The sequence below is a fragment of the Phodopus roborovskii genome, unplaced genomic scaffold (genome assembly GCF_943737965.1).
Source record: "Phodopus roborovskii unplaced genomic scaffold, PHOROB, whole genome shotgun sequence".
NCBI classification, from domain to species: domain Eukaryota; kingdom Metazoa; phylum Chordata; class Mammalia; order Rodentia; family Cricetidae; genus Phodopus; species Phodopus roborovskii.
Genome location: NW_026125059.1, coordinates 22274274 through 22301327, shown reverse-complemented (window position 1 = coordinate 22301327; position 27054 = coordinate 22274274). Strand labels below are relative to the sequence as shown.

Here is a 27054-nt window from a genome sequence, read left to right as displayed (position 1 = left end):
TACCAAGTCTCTCCACCCCCTACTTTCACGACTTTTCTTTCTTTGAGACCCAGTGAGTTTAGTTAGGTTTGCTTGCATGAGCCTGGGTGTGAGCACCCATGTGCTGGGGCATGGGCACCTTACCAACAGCTACACTGCTAAAGAAATGCTCCTTCCCCCCAAACCATAGCTTCTCAGGAAGGGGCTGGGCCTGAAAAGCCCTTCCCCCATCCAAGATGTTTCTAGGCCCTGTCTTGTTCAGGTAGCCACAGATGCTGAGTCCAGAGTGCAAGGGCTAGGCCATGTCTAGAAGACAGTATTTCACAGGTTGGAGGATGGGGAGGATGACTAGCTGCGGGCGAGCAGCCTTAGTGGCATCACAAGACCATGCCATTCCCACCAAAAGAGGAAAAAAGTCTAGACTGCTCATCAACTTTCACGTGGTTGGTTGGTTTGACAGCATGTCCATTTAGCAAAAACAACACAAGGTTTCACCCTAAGGCCCATGACCTCCTCAGCCATGCGCTTTTGACCCCCAGATTTATAGAGCCAGACATGCATTCACTCTTAGGGGGTGGGTCTCAAATCCAATCAGAAAGCAGTTGATCACCCTTGTAACAGTCATGCCACCATTGCACAAGTGGGCGCATCTTGCCTACCGCTGTAATTCGCAGGGTTCACATCTGGGTAAGCACACTGACTTCTCTCTCCCAAGAGCCTGCTGGCATCTTCCACGCTATGAATGACAAAGAGCAGGGAGGACACTTTCAGCTCAGCTTTACCTTTATTTCTCTACGTCCTGCAACTCAACTATGCGGTGTCTTTGGCAATAGGGTCTTCTATCTAGTTCTAATGGACAACCAAGAGCAATAGCAATAGCCTGTATTGTCTTGGGGGGGGGCTCTGGGTAGGATTTCTATTTCATTTACTTTACTTTTTATTTCTGTATGAGGGTGTCAGACACCCTGGAGTTACAGATAGTTGTGAGCAGCCATGTGGCTGCTGGGACTCAAACCCAGGCCCTCTGGAAGAGAAGACAGTGCACAGTAAGTGACCTCCCAACATGGAAGCCACCTCATGTGCAGTATGGGAGGGGATGTGAACAAAAAGTCACCTCTGTTTTTAGAGGGGTGCTAAGTGAGCACAGCCTGGAGAGCCTGTGGGAGAGAGAAGGGAACACTGGGGAAGGTTAAGATCTCTCTAGTCAGCAGCAGCAGCAATGAGGTCCAGGCAGACAAAAGTGTGGTCTCTTCAGGTAACTCCAAATGGCTCAGCGTGCTCAGGGGAGAATGGATGAGAGATGTTAAACCAGGCTGGGATGGAGGTGGGAGCAAACTGAAGAACCTGTGGCCTAAAAGTACCTGAGTTTTATCTTGAAGATGAGAGGGTGTGGTGTGGCAACTGATGCATATGGTCACATGATGCATATGGTCACAAATAAGGACCCCAGGAATCACAATACAACTCCATGTTGAGTCACTGGATCTTAACACTGGATGCTATGGATACAGTCTCTGAAAGCAAGGGTCATTTTCTGCTGCTGGATTCAGCTAAGGTTTGCATGAACATAGAAACTAAGAAAGGTGGGCAAGGATAACATGACCTTTAAAAATGCTAGCAAATTCAAGGTTCCCTGACGCTAAAGCAAGCCCAGTAGCTAAAATGGTGCTGTGGGCTGGCATCTGTGGCTGGGGAGCTGCCCTGGGCAGCAAATGGGTTAACACTCAAATAACTTTTATATATGAATTAATGTGCAGGGTTAGGAGCCAAAATCTGTTCCATTAATTTTTCCATCCATTCCAGGAGCAGTTAGGTACACACAGTAAAGTTTATTTTGGTGCATGGCATACTTCACTCCATTAAAAATAAATTAATCAGCAAATTCCTGCCTGGCTCGCTTCTGGTTTATGTAAATAGTGCCCAGATGTAATGAGTTACAAGGTGTTATTATCTCGCACTCACAGAGGACGCTTCACTCCAGAACCGAGCTTGCAACCAAAGCATCGCAAATAAAGCAAGGGAAGGCGGCTTGATTTGTAATGTTTTCACAGAAGTGGCGTCTACTTCGCGGTATAGAGTTTCTTTATATGACTCATTTTATAGCAAGTTCAATGAAGGAAGCTGGATGGGGGAGGGAGGGGCAAGATGGTTCCCATCCGCTTTCCTCAATTTCAGAAAACCTTCCAAGAGACGACCCAAACTCTCAGAGAGGAAGAACAGGCCCCTTCAGAACTCAGACCAGGTGTCCCTTATGGCTCATGCTTCAGAAGCTGGGGCCGGGGTAGAAAATGGGTTGTGACTGGGACTTGGGATGGTCCCCATAGGTCAGGAAGACTGTCTCATGTAAAGGACGTCACTGCAGGTGACAAAGGAACTGTTGTTCTCCAAACCTCTTTTTACATGACTTAGGAGGTGACAAGCCCCTTGGCCCTCAGAGACCTCCTGGGTCCTAGAGAAAGTGCCTGGCGGGCCATGCTTTGCCCAGACAGTGACTCCTCTGTGAATGGAAGACAGGAGCAGCAACAGGGGTCCTCTGACCTCTCCCTGCCTCTAACTGAGCTGGAGTTAATTCTGGAGCCTGAAGCACCCACCGTCTTGCTTAGGTTTCTTTTCTGTTTTAGTTTGTTTGTTTTCTGAGACAGGAGGTTTCTCTGTGTAGCTCTGGCTGTCCTGGGACTCACTCTGTAGACCAGGCTGGCCTCCAACTCACAGAGATCCGCCTGCCTCTGTCTCCCAAGTGCTGGGATTAAAGACATGCGTCACCATGCCCAGCTTTACCTAGGTTTCTAAAAGACCCTGGGACAAAGAAGAATCATGGCAGAAATATGTCTCTTTTTTTAATGGCTACTTCAACCCCATGGCTCACAGCTGGGGGGACAGTATATGGTTACCCGTCTTGACTTAACATTAGAAACTGCTCTTAGGCACAGGGTGCACTGGGTGAGGGGCCCTTTCTAACCTACCCATCCCTTCCTCAGCCTTCGGGAAAAGCTCTCGGTCATGTGTGCTGCTGGAGGGACTTGGGAAGTACACTTGGGGCTTCTCTTGAGGGAGGGAACATGTCAGGGGAGTGAGAGGCCCTCCCAGCAGGACCCTCATTGGATCTGACTCCTGGGATCACAAGAAACTCAACACAGGGGAGCCAAGCAGTCAACGGGTGCTGTTCAAAAGTCAGTTCAGGCCACCTTCTTCAGAGTCCTGGGACAAACAGGCACTTCTTCCATGGGGTTTCCTCAAAGACAGCCAGTTAACTGAGCAGAGGGCCAGTCCCTCAAAGGCCCTCATCATTGTAAGTAGGAGTGCGGGGCTTCAAGATGCTCTGTGGATTCTTTTCCACCAGAGGGCGCCATCTCACTTCCCCAGTCAGAAGCAGATCCTCACCATTCATGGAGTCCAGGTATTGCATCTACAAATAGAGCAGGGGAACAGAGGTGTAAGAGAGGGTGGTGGAGGGGACATGGGGTAACCTGACTGTCCAGCTCTAAGATCATGGCATTAATGCTATTTGGGGGAATGATTACCTAGCTCAGTGGTTCTCAACCTGTGGACTGTGTGACCCCTTGGGGGTGAACAACCCACGGGGGTCACATGCCAAATATCCTGCATAGCAGATATTTACATTACAAGTCTTAACAGTAGTAGAATTACAGTTATGAAGTAACAACAAAATAATTTTACGGTTGGGGTCACCACAACACAAGGAACTGTAAAAAGGGTGGCAGCTTAAGGAATTCCCTATCATGTCCCCACTCCACCTATTCGGTCCCTACGAGGGGCATTTAACCCCCGCCACGCCCTCATTACAGAGTCTTGCAGGCTAAGAAGTCAGAACAGATGATTTCCAGAAGTCATCCTGTCTACTCGATGCCTTCTCTCTGACACTGCACAAAGTGGTCACTTCCAAAACTTTTGTCCCCTTGTCCGAGAGCAGCTGGAGATGTCTCTCGTGGGGCACAGGGATAGTTCCTGTGGGGCACACCACTGTCCTTTAGTGGGTCCTGATGCTGCCCTGTGGGCCCAGTTTGCCCCACCCCACAGGGCAGGCTCCCTTACGAGGAAAAGGAAGACTGGGGCTTCACCTTAGGCCTTGGATCGTCTTCTCTTCCAAGAGCTCACTACCTGTTCCATTTTCAGACTGCCTCTTGAACTCAGCCCCGGCCTCTGAGCCGAGAGGCCCAGCTTTTCCGGGTCCACGGCCCACGCCTCTTTCTAGCTCCCTCACTTCTAGCCTACCTCCTGGGTTGTTAATTTTAACTGCAGATTAGTTACCAAAGAGTACCCAGTATATTGTGAAGTACCAGAGGCTGCTCAGGGCCTGGCTTCCTGGGCTGCCCTGGCACACTGGGTCAGAACATGCCTTTCCCTGGCTTCCCCAGCACCCTAGTGAACCCTGGACCGCACACCTTACAGACTGGCAGCCTCACCCCAGGGCTGCCTGTGTGCCTGTCTGGCTGCAGAGCAGGACTGAGTCCTTAAGCCCTGCGCTCAGCACGGGCCTGACACTGCAGGAGCTCTAAGGCACGACAGCACGGCAGAGCTGGGTCCCCACCAAAGCGTCTCGCTTTCTTAGGGCCCCACCATTGCTCACTTCTAGTGGGGGTCAAATGAGACTTCTCACAGGGGCATTAGTTATGGCAAACCCTTCTTTCTGAGCCCCTGGAGGAGGTCCTGCCTCGTCATGGCCCCTGGCACAAGCCCACCAGGACAGATGGAAAAATTGGATGGGTCTCTAAAAAAAAAGTGTTTACTTTGCCAATTTCGACTCCTGTCTAAGGGTGAGGCTTTCCAGCCACAGTGCCTTCTCCCTGGCTCTGCTAGATCTGAAGAACCGTCAAATGGCAGTCGGTTTCTGGGGTTCCCTACGCTCCGGCTACCAACAGCCTCGTATGCCAGCTTTATAACAGGCAACTAGCTGGTCCTATTAGCCCTGTCTGCTCTAGAGCTGGGATCTGGCCTTCCCTTTCCTGCTTATTGGAGGCTAGCAAGGCCATGGAGGTGAACTTAAGAATTATTATGGCACGATGCCCCTTCAGCCCCAGCGGCCAAGTCCATGAAGCAAAGGTGTGACTCACAACAGCTCAAGCTGGTGAGCTGTCTGCCGCAGCTGTGGCCTCCAGTGGTTAAATGATTCACCCAGCTTGGGTTCTGAGGCCAGTCATGCTTGGCGAACCACTGGGAGACCCCAGAAAAGCCTCCACGTCCTGCCTCAGGATGAGTGAATCCATTCATACAGAAGGCACGAGTTTCCTATCCACGCAGGATCTAGGGCAGGAGATCAGGAGTTAATTCTGCCTAGTACTCCCAAGGAGCTCCTCCTGGAAGCTTTAGGGTCAGGAGCCCTCAAGAGCCAGAGGGGAGCAAAGAGCAGCCAGGGGAAAGAACTAGACGCATTTGCCAGGGGCTGCCTGAAGCCTAGCTCTGCTAGCAGTCAGGAGCACAGGAATCCATAGGCACAAGATGGGTACAAAAGGGCACAGTGGGTGTCACCATGCCTCATGCTACATCTTCCAGGACTGAAGGTGTAGGACTTAGCACAGCACCCAGCACCAGCAGGTAACGGAACAGCAAATGAATAGCACAGCTTTCTGAAAGCACAAGGCTCTTCCTTTCCTCCCAGTCCCTGCCCCTGGCATCCTCAGCCTAGTTCACAGCTGGACACGAACATGCTCATTCTTGGTTGTTGTTTTCCAGACAGGGTTTCCCTGTGTAGCCCTGGCTGTCCTGGAACTCTCTATAGACAAGGCTGGCCTTGAAATCACAGAAACCTGTCTGCTTCTGCAAGTGTTGGGACTGAAGGCATGTTCTACTACACCTGCCAAAGATGCTCATTCTTAAGCTAGGCCTGGTGGCTCACCAATGAAGGCAGGAGGATCAGGAATCCAAGGCCAGTCTGGGCTACAATGGTAACTTGTCAGAGAGGGGGGAGGGGAGAGGGACGGAGAAGAGGGAGGGAGGGAAGGAAGGAAGGAAGGAAGGAAGGAAGGAAGGAAGGAAGGAAGGAAGGAAGGAAGGAAAGAAGGGAGGAAGGAAGGTGGCCTTCATCAGAGCTTGTTGTTGATGAGGTTGGGTCAGAATCCCTTAAACTAGCTCCTGCTCAGTCAGCCTCTTGTAGCCTAAGAAGATGCCAGCGCCATGCACTCAGGACTCAACTGCCACCAGATGCAAGCAGGGAGAGGGTGCTAACCTGTTTCCTCACATACTCCACCAGCAATTCAAGCTGCCGAGGGTCTTCACATTTCTGGTTGAAGAAGGTTCTCCAGAGGGCAGCAGCCAATCCATGATCATCTGAGAGGATCCCCTAGAACACACAACAGTGAGAGGATCCCCCAGAACACACAACAGGACAGGTCTTGCAGAGCCATGATAGTAAAGCTAGGGTATTTGAACAGGAGACCAAAAATGGATTCAGAAGGAGTGAGAAGGTACCGGGCAAGCTTGAGAACATCTGGCATGACTTCTTTTCTGAAGGAGGGTTGTGGAGACAGGGTTTTACTGTGTAGCCCTGGCTGGCCTGAAACTCACCCTGTAGACCAGGCTGACCTCACAAAGCTGCCTCTGTCTCCCAAGTGCTGCTTCTTATTTTATGTATTTAAGGCTTTGGCCTGCCTGTGTACCACCTGAGTGCCTGTTTCCTGTGGAGGCCAGAAGAGGGTGTCAGATCTCCTGGAACTGGAGTTACAAATGATTGTGAGCCATCATGTGGGTGCTAGGAATTAAACCCGGGTCCTCTAGAAGAGCAGCCAGTGCTCTTCACCACCAGGCCACCTCTCCAGCTCCTCAACCCTCCTTCTATACAGAAGGACATGGGACTCAGAATCCTGGCACTCAGAATCCTGGCACTGGCTAGGGTAACCCAAAGTTGGCATTCATGTCTGCTGGACCCTTCCAGGTATGGTCCATTCTCCTCTACCCATTGGGCCTAGCCTAGGGGGTGAATGTCTGCAAAGCTCACCCATCAAGGGTAGTGTAGCAGCCATACTTCTGCTGCTGTTCACAAGGTGTGGGCTGGCAGCGTTGCAAGTCTGCGTTTGCCTGGGCATGGGGATGGGTGTGGACTGCTCATACCTGCTTGGTCCAAGGTCACACGTCTGCAAGGTAGCTGGTTCTTTGGGAAAGGGAAATAGGTTTCCTGCCTTCGCTGTCACCCATCTGGCCATGACTGGCCTGGATTCTGAGGCAAGGAACAGGCTGTTTATTGGTTTGCCATGGGCCACACGGGGCCGCATAGGGCCATACTCAGAGCCTATCTGTGTGCCTGCTATTGCCTCTCCTGGCACTGAGAACTCTGTTTGGAAGCCCGGATATTACAGAGGCCAATTACAGCCATTTTGTAGCCCAGACCTCTAGGGCAGGGAGGATGAAGGCAATTGAAGGGAAAGGCCCTAAGAAGTGCTTCTGCCTTCGTGCCAAAGAAGGACACAGAACCAAAGTGTCGCCTTGGCCTCAGAAGGCTGGATGGACTAAGTTTGAGTTCTGTCTGCCACAGCCAGGCTCAATGGTTACGGCTAAACCCAAGTCTTAGGGCTTCTTGGATTCTCAAAGGGATAAAAACATTTGCTCTAAAATGGGTGGGGTGGTACATGTCTATCACCCCAGGACTTGAGTAGTAGAGGTAAAAAGAAAATATTGCTCTACCTACAGCATCCTCAAATTACAAGATGAGGTAATGTGGCCTGGGGGTGTGGCTCAGCTGTTGAATACTTGGTTAGCATCTTCAAAGCCCTGGATTCAATTCCTAGCACCACCACACAAAAAGTAAAGGCTTTTGAAGAGAATTACATTTATTGATTTCGCATGGATGTGGGCATGGGTGTGCACACACCACAGAGTGCAAGTGAAGGTCAGAGGATGACTTACGAGGTTTGGTTCTCTCCTTTTACCATGTGGGTCCCTGGGACCCAGCTGGGCCCCTAAGGCTTTGTGGTAACTGCCTTAACTGAACCAGCTCTTTCCAGCACAGCTTTTCGATTTTTGCGGCCAAGTCTCATATACCCAAGGCTGCCCTTAGACTCTCTATGTCGCCAAGGGAGACCTTGAACTCCTGACCCTCCCTCTCTGTCTACACTTCCCAAGTACTAGAATCACAGGCATGTGCCATTGTGCCAGTCTGCAAAGCCACCTTAAAAAGTGAAACATGTCAGATACAATACACACAAAAGCACGCTTTAGCTGGGAGTTAATATAGTTGACACAACAATGGGATCTGGGAGTCAAACCCCCTAAGTTCAGCGTCAGCTCTGTCACTGGCGGTGTGGCCTTTGAGAAGCCCTTAGCCCCTCTGGAGCCTCAGTTTCTCATTCATTAGCAGAGACAATGTCCACGAAAGACTACAGTAAGGGTTACAAAGACACGGGGACATTTAGTCCATGTTATACCGTGGTCTGTGGCATATAAAAGGGTTGCCTACTGGTCAGCTGTCCAAAGTTCAGCCTACCCATGGAGGGTTAACATAGGCGGAAAAGCACTCCACCTGCTCGAGATGTCTTCTGTTAAATAACCCACAGCTCCACAGCTGAAGACTGGCCTGGTGTGTGATGGCTGAGCTGGGGAAATCCGCTTCTTCTAGCAGATGTTAACGACAGCCAAGGACAAGCTCAGGCACATCATCCTCCCGCAAGCTATTTGCTAACACAACAGCCCGCCTGTGTGTGAAGTGCCCTGGGCACTGGCAGGACGCTGTTGGCAGAGACCTACTTATGTGATATGGGAAGGAGTGGGTGGGAGTGTCACAGGGGCTTGGAGAAACAGAGCCCAGAAGAAGAGAAGCAGGGGAGTCATGGCTTGCTGTAGTCCAGGATCCCTGGAGCTGGCGGAGATGGCTGGGGCAGGGCAAATCCACACACAGGGGCCCTGAACACTTAAGAGGGCGAAGGGGGACTTGGGAAGTATTAGCCCTGCAAAGAACCTGTTCCAGATTACCAGGTCTCTTTGCCAGCTAGTGTCTAATGACTACCTGCACCACGCAGCACAGGTGTTATTACCCCCACATGAAAGATAAGTACTGAGACTCAGAGGTTATCAAGGTAATTGGTGTTGAGAGGAACCTGCCTGCATGGCTAAGGTCAGGGGATGGTGCCTGCCTAGCCATCACACAGCCCTGACATACAGTACTGGTGTGCTGAAAAGGGCAGACTCCAACACCAAACCAGCAGAAGCCTTCTTTCCATCAGACTGCTAGTAACTCAGTGAACACAAATGGGAGAGTATTCAAATGTGAACGTCAAGAAGCAGGAGAAAGAAACCAAGCATTAGGGTGCGGGGCTAATTTCTCACAATCTAGTAGGGTACCCGTGGTTTACCTCATGGCATTAAAAAAAAAAAAGGCATTCTCTAGGAAGTTAGGGTCTAGAGTAACAGAGAGGAAGTTGTGGTGCACTTAGCACAATGCTAAGAACACAATCACATGGATTGGGCTTAGCTCTCAGGGGGCTTGCAATCCAGGAGGGATAAGGCAGCCCAGCAAAGTCTTGGGCAGTGAACAGATGCTAAGGTCCTTGGTGAGACCACATCCATTGCTGCCTTTGCCTCCTCATTCGTCAGCCTTTACTTTAGAAGGAGTCCTTGGAGAGCCCCCCCCCCCCATCCACACTGTATCTTCCACTGTTGTTGTCTATTGGTGCCCCCTATTCATAATTAAGCATTTTTTCTGCTTACTTAGTAGTTGCTTGTGTGCCGCCCATCTCAGTAACTTCAATGGGAAAGAGACTGAAACCACGCTTGTTTGATTCACCAACATATCCCTCATCTATCACTCATGATAAACATGCCAAAACAGCTGTTAAATGGGTACTGAAATGCAGAATAACACAAGAGATCTAGAGAGGTTAGGAAAGAAGTGTGCAAAGAATTGGCCTTTACAAACAGGGAGATCAGCCAGGCAGTGGTGGCACATGCCTTTAATCCCAGCACTTGGCATAGGCAGGCGGATCTCTGAGTTCCAGGCTAGCCTGGTCTGCAGAGCGAGTTTTAGAACAGCCAGAACTGTTACACTGAGAAACCCTGCCTCAGAAAAACACAAAACAACAACAACAAAGAATAGGAAGGATCAGCTGGTCTTTAATCCCCAGCACTCAAGAGGTAGAGGCAGGAGAGAGGCTCTCTCTGAGTTCAAGGCCAGCCTGTTGTATAGAGCAATTTTCTGAACAGCTAGGACTGCTACTTAGATAAACCCTGTCTTGAAAAACAAAATAAAAGGAAGGAAGGAAGGAAGGAAGGAAGGAAGGAAGGAAGGAAGGAAGGAAGGAAGGAAGGAAGAAAAACAGAAAGGACAGAAGCTGTTCTGGACTTATACATCTAAACCATCTGGGAACTTTTTTTTGTTCTTATTTTTTTTTATTTAATATTGTTTCATGTGCATTGGTGTTCTGTCTGTAAGGGTGTTGTTTTCCCTGGAACTGGAGTTACAGACAGTTGTGAGCTGCCATGTGGGTGCTGGGAATTGAACCTGGGTCCTCTGGAAGAGCAGCCAGTGCTCTTAACTGCTGAGCCATCTCTCCAGCCCCTTGGGATCTTTTATAGCTATCCACTCAGTACCTTTGGGTGATGGGTTCCTGACACTGAAATTTCTAGAAAGTATCCCAGTATTTGCCAGGTTTTCCTGTTTATGTCACCTGGGTGCTTACTGAAGCACCAGGTGGCTCCTACTGGATCAAGGCCTTCAAAGGGCGCAGGGAACAAATCTAAGGTGTCCCTAGGAGCAGACTATGAGAAGCTCCAGTAGATGGTCCTAAGCAGACAGCCACAAGTAAACTCGGGTGTGTGTGTGTGGGGGGGGCAAGAGACAAGAAAAGAAAACAGCAGGTGAAGTTGGAAGGGAAAAGTGGTGGTGGGGGGAGCTGTAGAAGAGGGAATGGGAGGTGGATTTAAACAAAACACATGATATACATGCATGGAATTCTCAAGCAATGAAAAGGGGTAATAAAAAAAAAAAAAGTGTCCAATGGGCTAGAAACAGCTCAGTTGGCAGAGGGTTTGCCTAGAATGCATAAAGCCCTGGGTTCAATCCCTACCATGGATAAATTGATGATAGAACGTGACAGCTGAGATTACAGGCGTGTGCCACCATGCCGTTTCATTCAGTTCAGAGAATCAAACCCAGGGCTTCGTGAATTCTGAGTAAGTGATCTACCCAGCCCTACACTGTACACGTCTTCCCCTCCTCACTGCACGCCAAGCACATGTTAGACATCAGAAACAATTGGGCATTGTCACTTCCCAGAAGAAATCCACACCCGGCCAGGTGACAGACTTAATGCTGCTAAGGGCTGTGAGCACCAGAGCAGGTGGAATGAGCTAAGCCTGGGGAAGTTGGGGACCCTTTCCCAGGAGGTAGTGCTTGCATAAAGTCAGGAGTTAACCACAAAATGAGTTTAAAAGCACATCATTTATCAAGAAAAAATGAGGTATGATGAATGCTGTGAGTATGTATACAGGTGTTCATTACACCATCTTTTTAACTTTTCTACATGCTTGAAATTTCCATAATAAAATTGGAGGGCTGGAAATGACACAGATACAACATGGATGAACCTGGAGACACGCTTTAGGTGAAATAAGCCAGCAACAGATGAGCAAATACTGTAAGAGTCTACTCACATGAGTTCCTAGTCAATTCATAGAGACAGAAAGTAAAAACTGTGGTGGCCAGGGGCTGGGGCGAGGAGGAAATGGAGAACTGGCATCCAGGGGGCAGACTTTCAGTTTGTGACTGTGACTGCTCAGCAAGCATAGCTCTGTGCCCGAGGCACTGCAGACAAGTGTGGAGGTCTAACTCATTTGCATGGAGGCGGGGAAACCGCCGTCTATGCACAGGTGGCACCCAGAAGGAGACTTGATGAACTATGATGACTTCTCCTTTGGAGCTGGAGAAGAACTTGGTCTTTATTTGTATTTCAAGCAGGTACGTACAGTTTTGTGAACTTTAAAAAACGAGCAGACACATACACATAAATTAAAAAAAAAAAATCTTCAAAGAGGAAGGGAGTTGGAAGGGAGGAAGGCTGGTGGGCCTTTGTTGGGGGAGGTCACTGTGGCCTAAGGCTTGGCAAATGATCTTACCTCATCATATCCCAAGATTGCTGCATAGAAACTGTTTGTCATGAAAGCCATGTTCTTCTTTAGGATATAGGAATTAACCTGCAAAAACAAAAGTGTGAATGTAAAGGAAAGGCATGATGTCTCTTAGCTGTCATAGGCTCCTGAAACTGAGAAGGGGACTCAGTTTAAACTGCCAGTCCATTTCAAGTCCCTTGGCTGTCAGGATTTTCCACAATGAGACCGCCACTTCTTTCAGATTTTGATTCAAAATTACATTCATTTTAATGACTGAACCTTCAACTGCATGTCAGTTTTGTGTTAGTGTTGATCAACATAAAGTTTCAGAAACAGCATCTAATTACAGGACCACACAGCCTAGCATCGGAAAATAGGCATCAAACAATTACTCACAGGTGTGGTAGTCCACTCCTGGAATCCCTAGCACAGTGTGTGTGTGTGTGTGTGTGTGTGTGTGTGTGTGTGTGTGTGTGTGTGTGAAAAGTTCAAGGTCTTAATAAGCTCATACAGCCTGGGCTATATGAGACCATGTCTCACAAATAACAAAAGGGACACTGAGCTGGTTTGGCAGGCAAAGGTGCTTGCTACCAACCCTGACAATTGGAGTTTAATCCCCAGGACCCACATGATGGAGAAGTGACACCTACAAGGTGTTCTTTGACCTACACACACACACACACACACACACACACACACACACACACACACACACACTTTGGCTCACAGTTTCGAGAGGACACAGTCCATTGAGCAATGGATGATGTGGCTGTGGGCAAATGGCAGGGAAATGAAGCTGCCAGTTCACGTCTTGGTGAGTCAGGAAGCAGAAAGCTCGGACTAGAGGTGAGGCCCCACTATGTTCCTCAAAGCTTGGCCCTTGCAACATACTTCTTCCAGATAGCTGCCACCTCCTAATGGTTCCGCAGCCTTCTAACAAGTCCATCACCTAGAAACTAAATGTCCAGACACATGTGCCTATAGGGGGACAGTTTACATTTGAATCATAACATATAATAAATCAAAGACTGAGTGACTTTTATCCTGGGGTTCACAACTGGTCTCTGAAGGTCAGAAAAGGCAAAAGGATTTGGGTTTAGACTCGCAAAGCCTGGATGCCAACCCTAACTCTGTTATATATTTTGGATGTGGTCTTCAGCAAGCCAACCTCTCTGAGGCGATTTTGTCTTTTAAATGCCTTGCACACAAGACCTGTTTTCAAGAGCACAGAAGTTCATCTGCATTCATTCATTCATTAACAACATACCCTGGAAGTCTTGGTAAACGTCAGCGAACTCGGCAAACACAAGGAACTGTGAGTAAGACCTGGTTTGTTTATACAAAACTAAAACTAAAAGCAGCCTCAGAGCTGTACAGCCATGGAGAATGTTCAACAGTGAAGAGAGAATTGTCAAGTTCGAGGACGGAAAGTCTGGGATTGGTGGGAGCTGGGCGTGCAAACCATGACCTTTCCTACCCACCTTCAAGCCAGGCCACATTAACCACTGCTCCTTTGTGTTCTCAGGGTTCTGTCTGTATTTCTCCCCTAGGTACACAATATGGTTGGAGCTGCTTATATACCTGTCTTTCCCACAAGTCTGTGAGCAACTCAAGCTTGGGTCATGGGAAACAGGACTGAATCATTTTGGCACCCAAACACCTGGCCCAGGACAGGGGCTAAGAAGGGAATACTGATACTGAATCCTTGGCAAGGTCACTACCCAGGGCTGGGGATATACTCAGGGCTAAGTGCTTTCCTAGCATGTGTGAGGCCCCAGGTTCAGCACCTCAAATAAACAAACAAAAGCAGGGGCCACTCATAGCATGCTCTAGCCAATGACACCAATTACTTTGCTTTGTTTTTGCTGAAGATACCTTCCGTGTTTCTATGATTGCAGAAATATACTATATTTCTTTCTACTGCTTCATCTAATGTGCTGTGGTGAGAGTCAGAATAGGCAAGAATTAAGGGTTCCTTCCATCACTCGAGGACAAGAGGTCAGCTAGCCCTTTTAATACACTTGGGTTCTTCCTAACTTATGTACTGGTTGTTCCCCTAAATGTGCAAGATGACCAGAGTCAAAAAGCACATCAGGGCATCCAACACAAGGCAAGGCACCACCAAACCTGCTCGGTCTGCAGTTAGCTTACACACTGCATCATGCCAACTGGCTTTGAAGCCGGAAGGGCCTTCAGGGATCACCTGGCCCAGTGACCCCAAAGAAAGAGACAGATCCAAGGTCACAATCAAGTTATCATCAGAGAGGCATTAGAGGGGATCAAATGATCCCATTTCATCACCTGAAGGGTATTTCCAAAGATTCCCTCAAATATTATTCTGCAAAGCTAGGCTCTTGCTTTCCAGAGAGGCCCGAGTAGGGACAAATGCACCCTCTCCTGGAGAAGATGGCTGGCTGCTGATTGCCTGAGGAGAACCAAGTATAGGACTAGAGCTCAGTGTTAGCCAGACTCTACTCCTGTGAGCTGCTGTGAGCTGCTGTCGCTGCCACAGCTAGGGATGGCTTCCTCATATCACTACCCAGGCTAGATTAGATCATAGAAAAGTCCCTTTCTGGAAGACAGTGCAAGCTTGATCACTGCAACACATGATCTGCAGGACTTCCTGAGCTACTAAGCTCACCCCACTGGGCCCTTGATGCTGGAACTTTCCTCTGCTGAACCCCCATTCGCCTCTACTCCCTCACTTAAGCACAGGGTCCCCATCTCCCCGGTGCTAGATCATTCTGTAGAGAGCATGTTGCTCATGAATCCTCAGATCCCCCCCAACAGAAGATGGTGTTGGGCTGTTTGCTCATTAAAATCTTATCCTGTCCATAATGCTTTGCTTTTTATAAAAACCTATACATACTGAGCCACCACATGGGAAAGGCTCCCTTTATATCAGTTACTCATATTTTCCCATTTATTTAAGCTATTAAAATTCATGCAGATATTTTATATGCCATCAGGATTCGATGACTGCTATTACTGAATGTTTAATAATAAACTAAACAGAAGAAATCAGAGGGTTAAATGATGACTGCAATTCCTGTAATGACTTAATTAAATTTTTATTGAGTACATAAACTATGATGTCACTTCTAGCCAACCATGGCCCTGCTCTCGCAGCATGTCACAGGGTGGGAGCGCTCAATAGGAGGCTAGGCTAAATGAGCAGCAGGTCTCTGCTGAAATGGGGGAGGGAGCAAGGCTCATGTAACACACTCAATAAATTATCCGTTCATTTTTAAACAAAGTCCATGAGTTATAATATATTTGCCATGCACTTTTTATGACATAATAAAAATGTTACCTTAAGGATTACTTAACACATACTACAAATGTTATAGCAGAGGCAGGCACAAGGGGCAAAGAAAACAAACATGAACAGGCCAGGGGCCGGCCCTGGAGTTTATGTCCCGCGGGAACCGCACAGTATATTAAAAGGGGAATGCAAAAAACAGGGGGTGCAAGTGTTCAGGGTCACTAATCAGCAGATTAATGAATGAGATAGCCAACAGGGAGCGCAAGCAAGAAGGGATCTCACAAGGCACATGCTTAATTAATGGGAGTATTCCCAGGGAGGGACGTGAGCTTTAAAGAGATGCCAGTTTATTTGAGGCCAATTCGCTGCCCTTGTCCCCTTCTCAGGGCTGCAGCCCTTAAAGATGCCCAAGCTTGACAGAGGACTAGACTGTGGTACAGAGACTGAAGAGGGCGTGGTGTAGCCTGTGAGCACTGGAAGGGGCTTCAGGGTTTTTCCTAGGTTATTTCTCTGACTTCACCCCCTTTTGTTTCCCCATGTTCATTTTAGGCCTTGGTCAGAGTCAACTCTGCCATTTCCATGGCTGTGTCATGCTCTCGTTATTAGCCACACTAACAGGAGTCCTTCTTGTCTTTACTAATGGAAAGGATGCTGGTCCCTTCTCATCTTCAGAGATCTAGCCTCCAAAATAGTTCTCCCCAGTCTACGGGTACCCGGAATGACTCAAAGCCGGAAACAGGTCACATAATAAGTATAGCAACATGCAAACAGCTTTATGCATGTTGCTCAATTAATCCTAATGAACTCTGAGAGGGTACCATTTTGCCACCATTTTTAAAATTCCACTTTTGCTCATTGAGATCTCTATATATAAAATCTAACCAGTCTAATAATACATGAAATGCAAGATACATGGTTGGCAGTGAGAGCTGCAAAATGAGCAGCCTTAATTCCTGAATGGTCGAATAGCAGGCATTTCCTTAAGGTTGTTAAAAAGCAAATCAAGCAAGAAAAGATGCCAGGCATGGCAGCACATGCCTTGTAATCCCAGCACTTGGGAGGCAGCAGGCATCAGAAGTTCAAGGTCAGCTTCAGCCTACAAAAGGAGTTTGAGGCCAGCCTGAGTTATGTCTCAAAATCAAACAAACAAATTTAAATAGATGGCTGTCCTTGGAAATTACCATCACTTACACACACACACACACACACACACACACACACACACACACACACACACACACACCTCGGAAGCTTTGGATTACATCTCATTTGACAAGTTTCAAGCATATTCCACACAGAGGTGTCATCACTGGCCTGGAAAAGTCTCTGCTTTAACAATGGCACTATAGCACAGAGTTCAAAAGGAGGTGACTGTGCAGGCTTCCATTTAAAATCAGTTGATAATGATTGGTGGAGATAGATTTTATATTACATTTGGTTTGATGTTTTTATGTCTAGGTCTTCTTTGTGGTTATAGTTAGGACTCTACACTAGTGGTTCATGCAACCTAACTGATACGATTACATGAAGAATCATATGAACATAAAGCAAGAGTTGTTCATTTCTGTACTTTGGAAATAGGAAACAACTCAAAATTAGTGGAGAAGTTGTCACACGAACAAGACAAGATTTGACAAGGGCAAGGCAGGGTCATTCTCCAAAATAAACAAGTAATGAACAGAAAGGTTTGAGTAAGCAGATACCAAGTCAGAGAAATTCTCTGGTCATAAAACAGGAAGCCAGGAATGTGAATGAGGCTAGTGGTGCAGGTTTGTAATCTGAATGACACAGGAGGCTGAGGCAGGAGGATCACAAGTTCAAGGGCTGCCTGTGCTACAGAGTGAGTTCAAGGCCAGCCTGAGCAACTTTACTGTCTGTCTTCAAATCAAACACAGGCTGGGGCTGTAGCTCACTAGGGCCCTGGGTTCAATACTTTGAACTATAAAAAAGAAAAACCCAAACTCATTGATGGTTAATCTTCATTGTCACTTGCCCGGACTTACAATCACCTAGTAGTTTCTGGGTAAGTTGAACTAAGGAGAGAAGACCCTTTTTGAATGTAAGTGTGTGTACCCTGAGTTGTGAGTGTGTATGGGGATGAACACTGCCATACCCTGACTGAATGAAAAGGAGGGGGAAGGCTGAGCACCACATTCGCCCTGTCTTTCCTGGTTGCAGATTCAGACTGGTTATCTGGCCCTGGATGCCAAAACCTTCCTCCCCCTCTTCACTAAATTGCTTTTGTTGGTTATTATCACAGCAAAAATGAAAGCAACTAATATACTCCCAAACCCAGAAACGTGACAAGATAACCATAGTTAGACATATTAAGAAAAACTAAATACAAAGGTAAAAATGTATTAATAGAGGTCAGAGAGATGGCTCAGCGGATAAGAGCACTGGCAGTTCCTTTGGAGGACCTGGGTTTGCTTCCCAGCTCAGCTGTTAATGCCAATCCCAAAGGATACAATGCTTTCTATTGTACTCCATAAGCAGCAGGAGTGCACAGATACACATGTAGGCAAAATACCCAAACACATGAAATAATATTTGTAACTTTATAATAATAATTATAAAAGAAAGTTTATTATTTTTTAACTTAACATACTTAAAAATGAAATTTCATGGGAAAACCAGAGAAGTGTCAGTGAAGAACAGATAGTTACAAAAGCTAAAACTAATAATTGGCTAGGACACTCACTGTTATATGACCAACAGAATCATTCAGATGCTATTTCACAGGATGACTCCATCATCAAACTCAAAGGACTCAAAGGACGGACCAAGAGAGACTTATTTATTCTATCTGAGATGATGTTCTCTCCTACTCTACATTCCCTTAGGTTAAAGATCTATTTTGCTTTCAAAAAAAGTTAAAACACTCAGATCCTGGAACCCTGACCACTCTTCAGAGATGGGCACATAGCCCAAGCTGATTTATCAAATTCTTGTTTCTAAGAACAAAAATAAAACTCTGCTACAGTTCAGTGACCCTAAAGTTGTATAAGCCCCTGTCGATAAGGTCCCTTGGCTACACAAAGTCTTTCCTTCCCAGGGCCTCATTAAAACCAGATGACTGGGCCAGGTGGTGGTGGTAGTGCACTCAGCAGGCAGAGGCAGAGGCAGAGGCAGAGGCAGGCAGATCTCTGTGAGTTCGAGGCCAGCCTGGTCCTCAAAGGGAGTTCCAGGACATCCTGGAACTCAAGAGTGATACATAGAGAAACCCTGTCCCTCAAACCAAAACCAAACACTAAAAAAACCAAAACCAAAAACCATATGATTGAGCATCTGTTGAATGTTTACGAAGTACTGGAGGCTGTATTAAGAACTTTCAATGAGTTATCTTTTCAATCATCAGAATAATCCCAAAGACAGTGTTACTGTCCCCGTGTTATAGAGGAGGTGTCTCCTCTTGTTTCTGGGGAGCTTTTCAAGTCTCCCACACTTGCTGCTTTTCCTTCTCCTGGCTCTTATGCTTCCACCAGGAACACTCACTGTGCTACTTAATGACTTGTTTATAGGCCAAGTCCAACACACTGCATTAGACAGCGAGCCCCTGGAATGCAAAGATGTGCTGCCCGGCACGAGGCAGCTTCACCAGCCAATGTTGTGCCCTAAACATGTCTTGAAGCGGTGGTTTCATGCACCTTTCCACATTTCAAGAAAGCTCCCTGAGAACAAGAGTTCTCACATGGCCTGTGAAATCAATCCCAGATCCTATCAAACAGCATGTTCACTGAAACAAGACTTAAGGGTGTCTCCTCCATCACTAGCACTTAATGGAGCTGCAGCAAGAGCTCTCTACAGACACCCAAGGTCACAGCAGAGCTTCTGGCTATGGAGAAGGCCTCTCTACTGTCAGCTCCGTGAGTGTGACATCAGCCTTTCTCCTCCCCCTGCTCTGCAACAGAGAGCTGTGAAAACAGTGCAAGGCTGCCCAAACAGTGCTTGCTGGCTCTCATCCCACAGCCTGCCAGGAAGCACTAGTGCACAAATGTCCCGGGCAGGCTTCCGTGTTCTGCTATGAAATGCGGAAATTTGCAAATTGAAAACAGTTTACTGGGGAATCACCACCATTCTCCAGAAATCAAGGTAGAACCAATAAGTAAGACATCGACCTGAACTCCGTTCATTCCTGTAAGGATGGCTAGAATTCAAAATACAGAGAAAAGTTAAGTAGGGACCCTCACAAGAGAATGTGAATTGGTGCAACCATTGCAGAGAAGCATCTGATAGTTTCTCTAAAGGTTAAATATTGAACTACAGTGCAACCCAGCAAACATATCTATAGGTGTGCAAGCATGTATTGGATACAAACTACCGTGTAAAATATGGCAAGGGTGTGGGGGCCTGAAGGCTTCGGAAAAGAGGTGTCAGCCATGATATTGTAGTTCAGAGTGTGCACAGATATGGTCAGACAGAAAGGGTGGAATGTGCAAAGTCACGCAGTATTGTATTTTCAGAACAAAGTAGACCAGGTTGGCTTCAAACTCAGTGATCCTCCTGTCTGCGTTTTTTTTTTTTTTTTTTTTTTTTTTTTTTTTTTTTTTTGAGACAGGTTTTTCTGTGCAGCCGTGGCTGCCCTGGAACTCACTCTGTAGACCAGGCTGGCCTTGAATGACAGATTCCCCTGACTCTGCCTCCCAAGTGCTGGGATTAAAGGTGTGTGCCACCACTGCCCAATGAGGGCTGGGGTTTTAAAGGCATGTGGTACCACATCCAGCTTCAGATGGGGGCTGACAAGATGGCTCAGAGGGTAAAAGCACTTGCCACCAAGTCCGATGACCTGTGTTCAATCCATCCCCAAGACCCACATGGTAAAAGGAGAAAACCAACTCTCATGAGCGGTCATCTGACTTTCACACATACTACATGCATTGTGGCATGTGCACTCGGTGTGAAAACCAAACCTTATAGTGGGCAGAAGCAGAAGGGCAAACAGTCTTTATTTTCTGTAAATGGCCCCAAATGTCACTCAAAGACAGGAGGTGGCAGGGACACATGTAATTTCTAGCAGTATGGACAACAGAGTTGAGTATAGGACCAGAGGCAGAAATCACAGAGGATGCTGTGTAACAGTCCAGGAGCGAGTGAATAAGGAACTCACTCAATGGAAGCCAAAACAGGAAGACAAAGGAATGGGCTGAAGAGAAATACATAGCTGGGTATAGTGGCACATGCCTATAATCTGGGTGGCAGAGGCAGGAGTATCTGAAATTCAAAGTTAGCTTCTGTTACATAATGAGTTCAAGGCTAGTTTGGGCTACATGAGACCCTCAAAGGGCGAGGGTCGTTTAGTGTGCCGTTTAGTGCAGGATCACCAGAATCAGGTTATCAATCAATGAAGGAGAAAGGGTGAGGCCATAACCTGCATACAATCAGACCTCACTGAAGAAAAAGCAAAGAGAAAAAGAAAGATGAAAAGCAACCACCAAATACAGCCACACACTGGTGACTTTCCAACCCTGGCAGCACTAAGTGTAGACAACCAGTCTTGCAGGGTTCTAGCAATCACTGTGCCCTTAATGTCTTCTATGCTGTGGTAATGGAAAATCTTACTTGGATAATATGTAATGTGAGCAAGATGTGTATTTAGCTCGAGCCCAGCAGGCGTCTCCTGGGGAGCAGGGGTACAGCACAGGATCGGGAGCCTGAGCTTCCTCCAGTCATTTGTTCACTGCATGTCCATAGATGTCATTCCTCTGGTCCTCTGTATTCAACCTGTGACCACGAGACCTGATGACTGTCAGTGAGAAGATGCTGGCACACATGGGTTCCTAGAGACATTCACAGACTCCTAGTTGTACCCTGGGCCTCATGACGACATTTGTGAGTACAGAAAGCTATAGGCATAACTTTGCTTTCTTAATGATTTTCTATTAAACATAGACAATGCACAGTGGAAAACTACAAGATGCTTGCTCCCTATCACAACTAATGACTTCAAATAACAAATGTGGTCCAATAGGTAAAAACAGATAATCAACAATTCAATGAACTCTTAAGAAAGACAAGGTAATAGGCAGTGGGGCCAAAACAATGTAGAGGAACCTAAGGACCATGCTGAGGTCACTGGTTCCAGTTCTTATCCTGCTCAGCAATCCTCAAATAGACGCATGACATTGCACAGCAATATTTGCTTAGGAGCCACCATCCAGCTCCTGTTATACTAAGAAAGTTCTAGCTACATCACCCAACAACCCCATCTTTCTCTTTGGGTAGTCAAATGGGGATGTCACTCTCCAATGAACAGAGTTACACAATCTAACTGGTGACTCCACCTGGGCGCAGACTAAAGTCTACAGACTAAACAGTAAAGCAGACATTTCCATTGGCCACAGGATGCTTCTCTTTTACCACTGTGCCCTTATTGCTTACCCTTGGGAGTTAAAATTTTCCAAGTGACCAACCCAATGGTAATCTGAGAAAGAGGTCATTCCCCAATGCAGAAATGAGGAAACAAAGGCTCAGACAGCTCGAGTGACTTGTCCAATTATCGTAGCCCAACTTGTTTGTGAGTGACAAAGTCTCACTGTGTTGTTGGAGAACTCCCAGGCTCAGGTGATGCTCTTGCCTGAGCCTCTTCTATTTTGGCAGTGTTCTGTTAAGGTTCAGAGAGACCTGCCATTCAGTAGATGCCTTATAGAATCCTATAGAAGCACCTGGAGAAAGCTGAACTGGACTAAGTGTGCAAATAAAACTACAGCTGCCCAGAGTGATTGAGGAACAAACTTGGTTTGGATGTCCTTAAAACGGCACCTGGTCTCGTGAGCTCTGTGAGTGGCTCTGTCTCTAAAGAGTATTGTTGTCTGCCTGGTTCCTATGGAGGTCAGAAGAAGGCTTCAGATCCCCTGGGACAGGAGTTACAGTGATCGTGAGCCACTGTATAGGTGCTGGGAATCGAACCCAGGTCCTTGACAAGAGCAGCCAATGCTCTTGACCTCTGAGCCATCTCTCCAGCACCCCCCCCTTTAAATAAACAAAACATTCTTTAAATGGTATTTTATCCAAAGGAAAGAGAATACCTTGGAAAGAATGCTGTGTCTCATAAGGAGATCTCTTAGGTGGACTGTATTCAAGACAACTATGAAATTGCTCTGTTATCAAAGCAAAGTTTAAGTTCTAGTAGCCATTTCCCCAACCCTGTCAGTCTAGAAACAAAAATCCCTCTAAGCCTGAGTTTTCCATCAAAACCATGCCTAACTGCCTTTTCCCATATTAACATGTGAGGGGAAATGTTCATCAATAAATAATTCTCTATTTCCCAGCGCTGCTTCAAGAGCCTCATATGTGACAGATACCTCACAATACTATAGTTTAGGACAAGAGGCTGGGTACCACTATCATTTCTTTTTCATAGGCAGGAAACTGAAGCCTGGCTTGTGCCACACCACTCCTAAGCAGTCTGTGATATGCCCCAAACTCAAACTATTCCCTGACCTGAAGGGAGATTTGCATTTGTCATCCCATCCTTGCTGGCCCTATCCTTCCTTTACTATCTACACTACTAGGACAGCTTCTCTAGGAAGCTTGCCACAAAACAAAACAAAACAGCAGGTGAGCTCGTATCTCTCTTGTTTATCTATTTAGTTTGGAACTGAACCCAGGAAGACAGCCATTTATCTTCCAGGCATTAAACCACTTGTAAGCCCTGTAAGGTCACTTTTCTCTGAAATACTCTTAGCCGATAGTTCTGGAACTCAACCGTAGTGGAGAATGACTTGGAATTAACCGATCCTCTGTCTTGCAGGTGATGGGGTTACAGGCATTTGTCATCATGCCCAGCTGTATGGGAGAAAAGCTACACAGGGTAATAATGATGTGGGCTGGGGGGGGGGGGGTGGGAACAACAAGTGAGAGCATAGACTACGACAGAGGGCAATTGTCAGGTATCTTAACTGCTCTCCAGCTCTCCACCTTTTCTGCCATTGAGACAGGTCTCTCACTTACTGGCTTGGCTGTACTACGGTCCAGCAAACCTCAGGGATCCCAGCTCCTCCTTCCTATGTCAGGATTGAACAGACTTCCCTAGGTGCCCAGCTTTTTACATGGCTGCAGGGACTTAAACTGGGGTCCTTACACTTTCCAGCATGATCGGGTCCTTCATGGTAGTGTAGGGCTTCTGGGACAGAGAAGGAAGGAGTGTAGGAAGCCAAGGCCTCCACAAGTACCACAGGCCCCTACATGTACCAAGCTAGATGGGACAGAGCAAGGCCAGCCCTCCTTTCTCTAGAGAGAGGCTTCCTCTGGCAAGCAATTCACTTTGGGACTAAAGCACAGCAGACAATAAACAGCTCCAGTTTCTAAAAGAGAAAGCTGTGCATATCTACTCAAGATGCCAAAGATGATGGCTTATGTGAATCCCAAGAACCTTATCAAAGGGCACTGGACCGGGTTGAAAAAGGTGGGGGGGGGCATACAGAAAGCACTGAATACCCAGGGGGAATCATCTTTTATCCCCTCCCCAGACACTCACAAGTCCATGGCCTAGAAAAGGAGTGACAGATAGTTTACACCTTTTATTATTCTGATAGAAATGTCTCTCCTGGGAGCAGGCAGGGGTCAAAAGTCCAACACCAAAACTATATATCTTTATAAGTCATGAGCAAAAAAGCATTACAGCAGACAGTTATTAAAAAAAAAAAAAAAAAGCCACAGTGACCAGCTGAGCAGGAGGTGTTAGAAAACTCACTCCAAATAATTTATTCACCGAGAACCACAAAGGGCTTTCCCGAGAACAGCAAAAACACCATTAATTTCCCTAGGACCCTCCCTTTCAAAGCGCTCCAAACACCACACATTTCATATTAAATTGTCCTCAAAGACTCCAAAATAAGGGATTACTATTTCCCTTAGTACAGATGTAGAAACTAAGGCATTCGTGCCCACCATGGTCTGCCCAGGCCAGGCTACGGGGTGAGCCTGCTTGTGCCCAATCAAGGCCTTCTGACAGAGGGTTACAAAGACCAAGAACACCATCTCCATCCCCTCAAAGATGAAAAACAGGATCTTTACCCTCCAGAACACCAGAGGCCAGAGGCACATGGCAGATGCACACATATTCACTTATGTTTATATGAAATGCTATTGAAAAGGCCCGTACACAGCCTGAGAGCTGCCATTTACCAGGGCCTGATATGTTCCCAGCACCGAGCATTGTTTAAGTCACCCAACAGTGTGTGACTAATAGAAGGAATGAAGGCAAGAGGAGGTAGAGATTCGCCAAGGGTCCTAAGGCTACCTGAGTCAGAGACGTGACTAGAACCCAGATCCATCTATCTGGCCGTGGAAGCCCTGGAGCTGCAAGGTGACTGCTTGGGAAGCTGGAAACTGGCCGAGCTCTGGCCTTTCAGCACTGAGTGCCTACATGGTAGAGACAGACAGCAGGCACATAAGAAAACCTGCACTGCATCTGAGAGGGCCTTGCTGCCCAGGTCCACGATTGCATTTGCATACATTAATAGGGACTGTCCATCAGGGGGACAGCTCCTGTGTCTTTCAGAAGAGTTGAGAAGTCCGAGTCCTTGTTCTTTGGTGGGCACTGGAAATAAAGACCAAGAAGGTCTTCAGCCTGGTGGCCTGCTGTGACCACTCATGGGGAAAGGCCCTTTGTTGTGATCCCTGAGAAGGGCACAGTGTGGTGACAGCGTTGCGGGACTTGCCTAATAGCTGTAAGCACCGCCTACTTTGCAAAAAGCTCTAGCTTGGAAGCCAAGAAAGAAAATGCCAGACTTAGAGGAAAGGGAGCAGCAGGCACAGTCCCAAGCCAGAAAGACTACTGGACACCATGGCTGGTCATGGGGACTGCCTGAGTCCTAATAATAGGGACACAGACAAGGAAGTTTTAAAATCTTGATCTTAACCTAACGAAATAGGTACCAGCTCATACCTAACACCAGCAGCTTGTTATGTAATCTCAGGATCAGTCTATGTGGCCATCAACATAGACTATGACACATTTGTTTGCTCTAGTATTATTACTTGTATTTTACCTACTTTGAAACACTCAGGTCTGGCCTGTGACTCCAGTGGCCACAGACACATGCTTTGCTCTTCTCCCGTGGCTCACCTCAGTTGTAAGTCATGGATGAATTCAAGGCTATCCAAGCTCATCTTGTAGGGAAAAGCAAAATGGCAATGACTATAAACTACCCAGCTAACAGCTTGGTCCCTCCATAGCATACATCTAACTCAAACAGAAGTCAAAGTGGTAAGGAACAGAGTGTGCAAGAGAGAGGTACCAGTGACCGGTCCTATCAAAGCATCTAAACAAGGGAAGCTCTGTACTTCCTAGGAGTGACAGCCAAAGGGAGGTAGGATTATTACACCATTCTCATGGTTAATGAAGGAAGCCTGTGAACTCATCAGGACAGAGCAAGTGCTGAGGTACTGTACCCTTGAGTAAATGCACACACACAAACACTTCTCTCCAGCAGGAAGAGGGTGAATGGCTCTCCAGAGCCTTGCTGCCCCCCTGACACCACGCAGCTGTTGCCTCCAGTGAAGTACTGCAAGAGTTAAAACATTTTTGTGCCAATATTTTAAGAGTGCAGAAGGTTCCAAATTACATGTAAAATAAACAATGCCAGACTGTGAAAACTCTTGGCTGCAACGTTCTCTGATGTTAACAAGAGTTTCTTTATTACTGTAACCTTTCAGAAGTGAATAAAAATTATTTCTCTGCCCTAGTTTTGCCCTCCAGTAAAAGTGAAGAGAGCTGTGACCATGGAAAGAGCTCTACAATGACCCCCGCCCCAAGGCTGGGGGCTGGGAAGGAGGCAGTTGAAAACAAAGCCTTCCATATATATTTCTTTTCCAAAGCAAAAAAAATATAAATAAATAAATAAATAAAATACTGTTTTTCTTGGGAGTGTGTATGCATGTGTAGAGGTCAGAGGACAACTTGCAGGAGTTCTTTCCTTTCATCATGTGGGTCCCAGGGATTGAACTCAGGTCGTTAAGTCTGGTAGCAAGTGCCTTTACCCACAGAACCATTTCAACAACATATTCTCCCATATATATTTCTAATCAGATGTTAAACATTTAATCTGGGCTGTGGATCATATTGTCCAATGTCACATTGCTGACATTTGTATGTAACTGAAACACTTAGAGGCACAATACAGCATTTGGGGAAGCCCAAATCAAGCTGATACTATGAAGAACATTAAGAGCTAAGCAAGATTCCTCAAATATTCAGTGAATCTCTTTACTCAGAACCCGAGACTGAAGTGCTTTGAAAACAGAGAAGAGGCCAGGTGTCGTGGTGCACACCTTTAACCCCAGCACTGGGGAGGCAGAGGTGGCAGACTGCTCTAAGTTTGAGGCCAGCCTGGTCCACACAGAGTCTAGGTCTGCCAGGGCTACAGGAAGGGACCCTTTCTCAAGATAAACAACAAAAAAACCAAAAAAGGAAGAGGGTTTGTGGGTGGCCAGTACTCAGGACAAAATATAGTATTGTACAGACCCTTGAGTCAATGAGTCTGTAAATATCAGACATGCAGAAGGATCAAAATAGAGCAAGAGAAAGAGAACCCACTTTCACGGCCACAGGAAAAGGCGTAAGGCCAGCAAATGATGTCAAGCCCTGCCCTCTCACTCTGTGACACTCGGTCACCCAGAAAGCCGTCCCAAATGTCACCTAACCTGAGTCCTCCTCTGGCACTCTCAGACATTTAACTACAATTTCTCAATATGATAATTATGTTTATGTTTGCCCTCTGCCAGACTAGGAGGTCTTAGTCATCCTTGCATCTCTG

General features: G+C 46.9%; 1 protein-coding gene across 1 annotated transcript in view; it reads right to left on the bottom strand.

Annotated features, from left to right (window-relative positions):
* Positions 1–1788: 1788 nt before the first annotated feature.
* LOC127225033 (ubiquinol-cytochrome-c reductase complex assembly factor 1) overlaps positions 1789–27054 on the bottom strand; it is an 84673-nt gene continuing 59407 nt past the window's right edge. The window contains exons 8-10 of the mRNA XM_051188310.1: positions 12037–12114; positions 6164–6277; positions 1789–3385 (exon numbers count right to left, since the gene is read on the bottom strand). Of these exons, the coding sequence (XP_051044267.1) occupies positions 3251–3385; positions 6164–6277; positions 12037–12114 (327 nt within the window). The 3' untranslated portion in view covers positions 1789–3250. The remainder of the gene's footprint in view (positions 3386–6163; positions 6278–12036; positions 12115–27054) is intronic.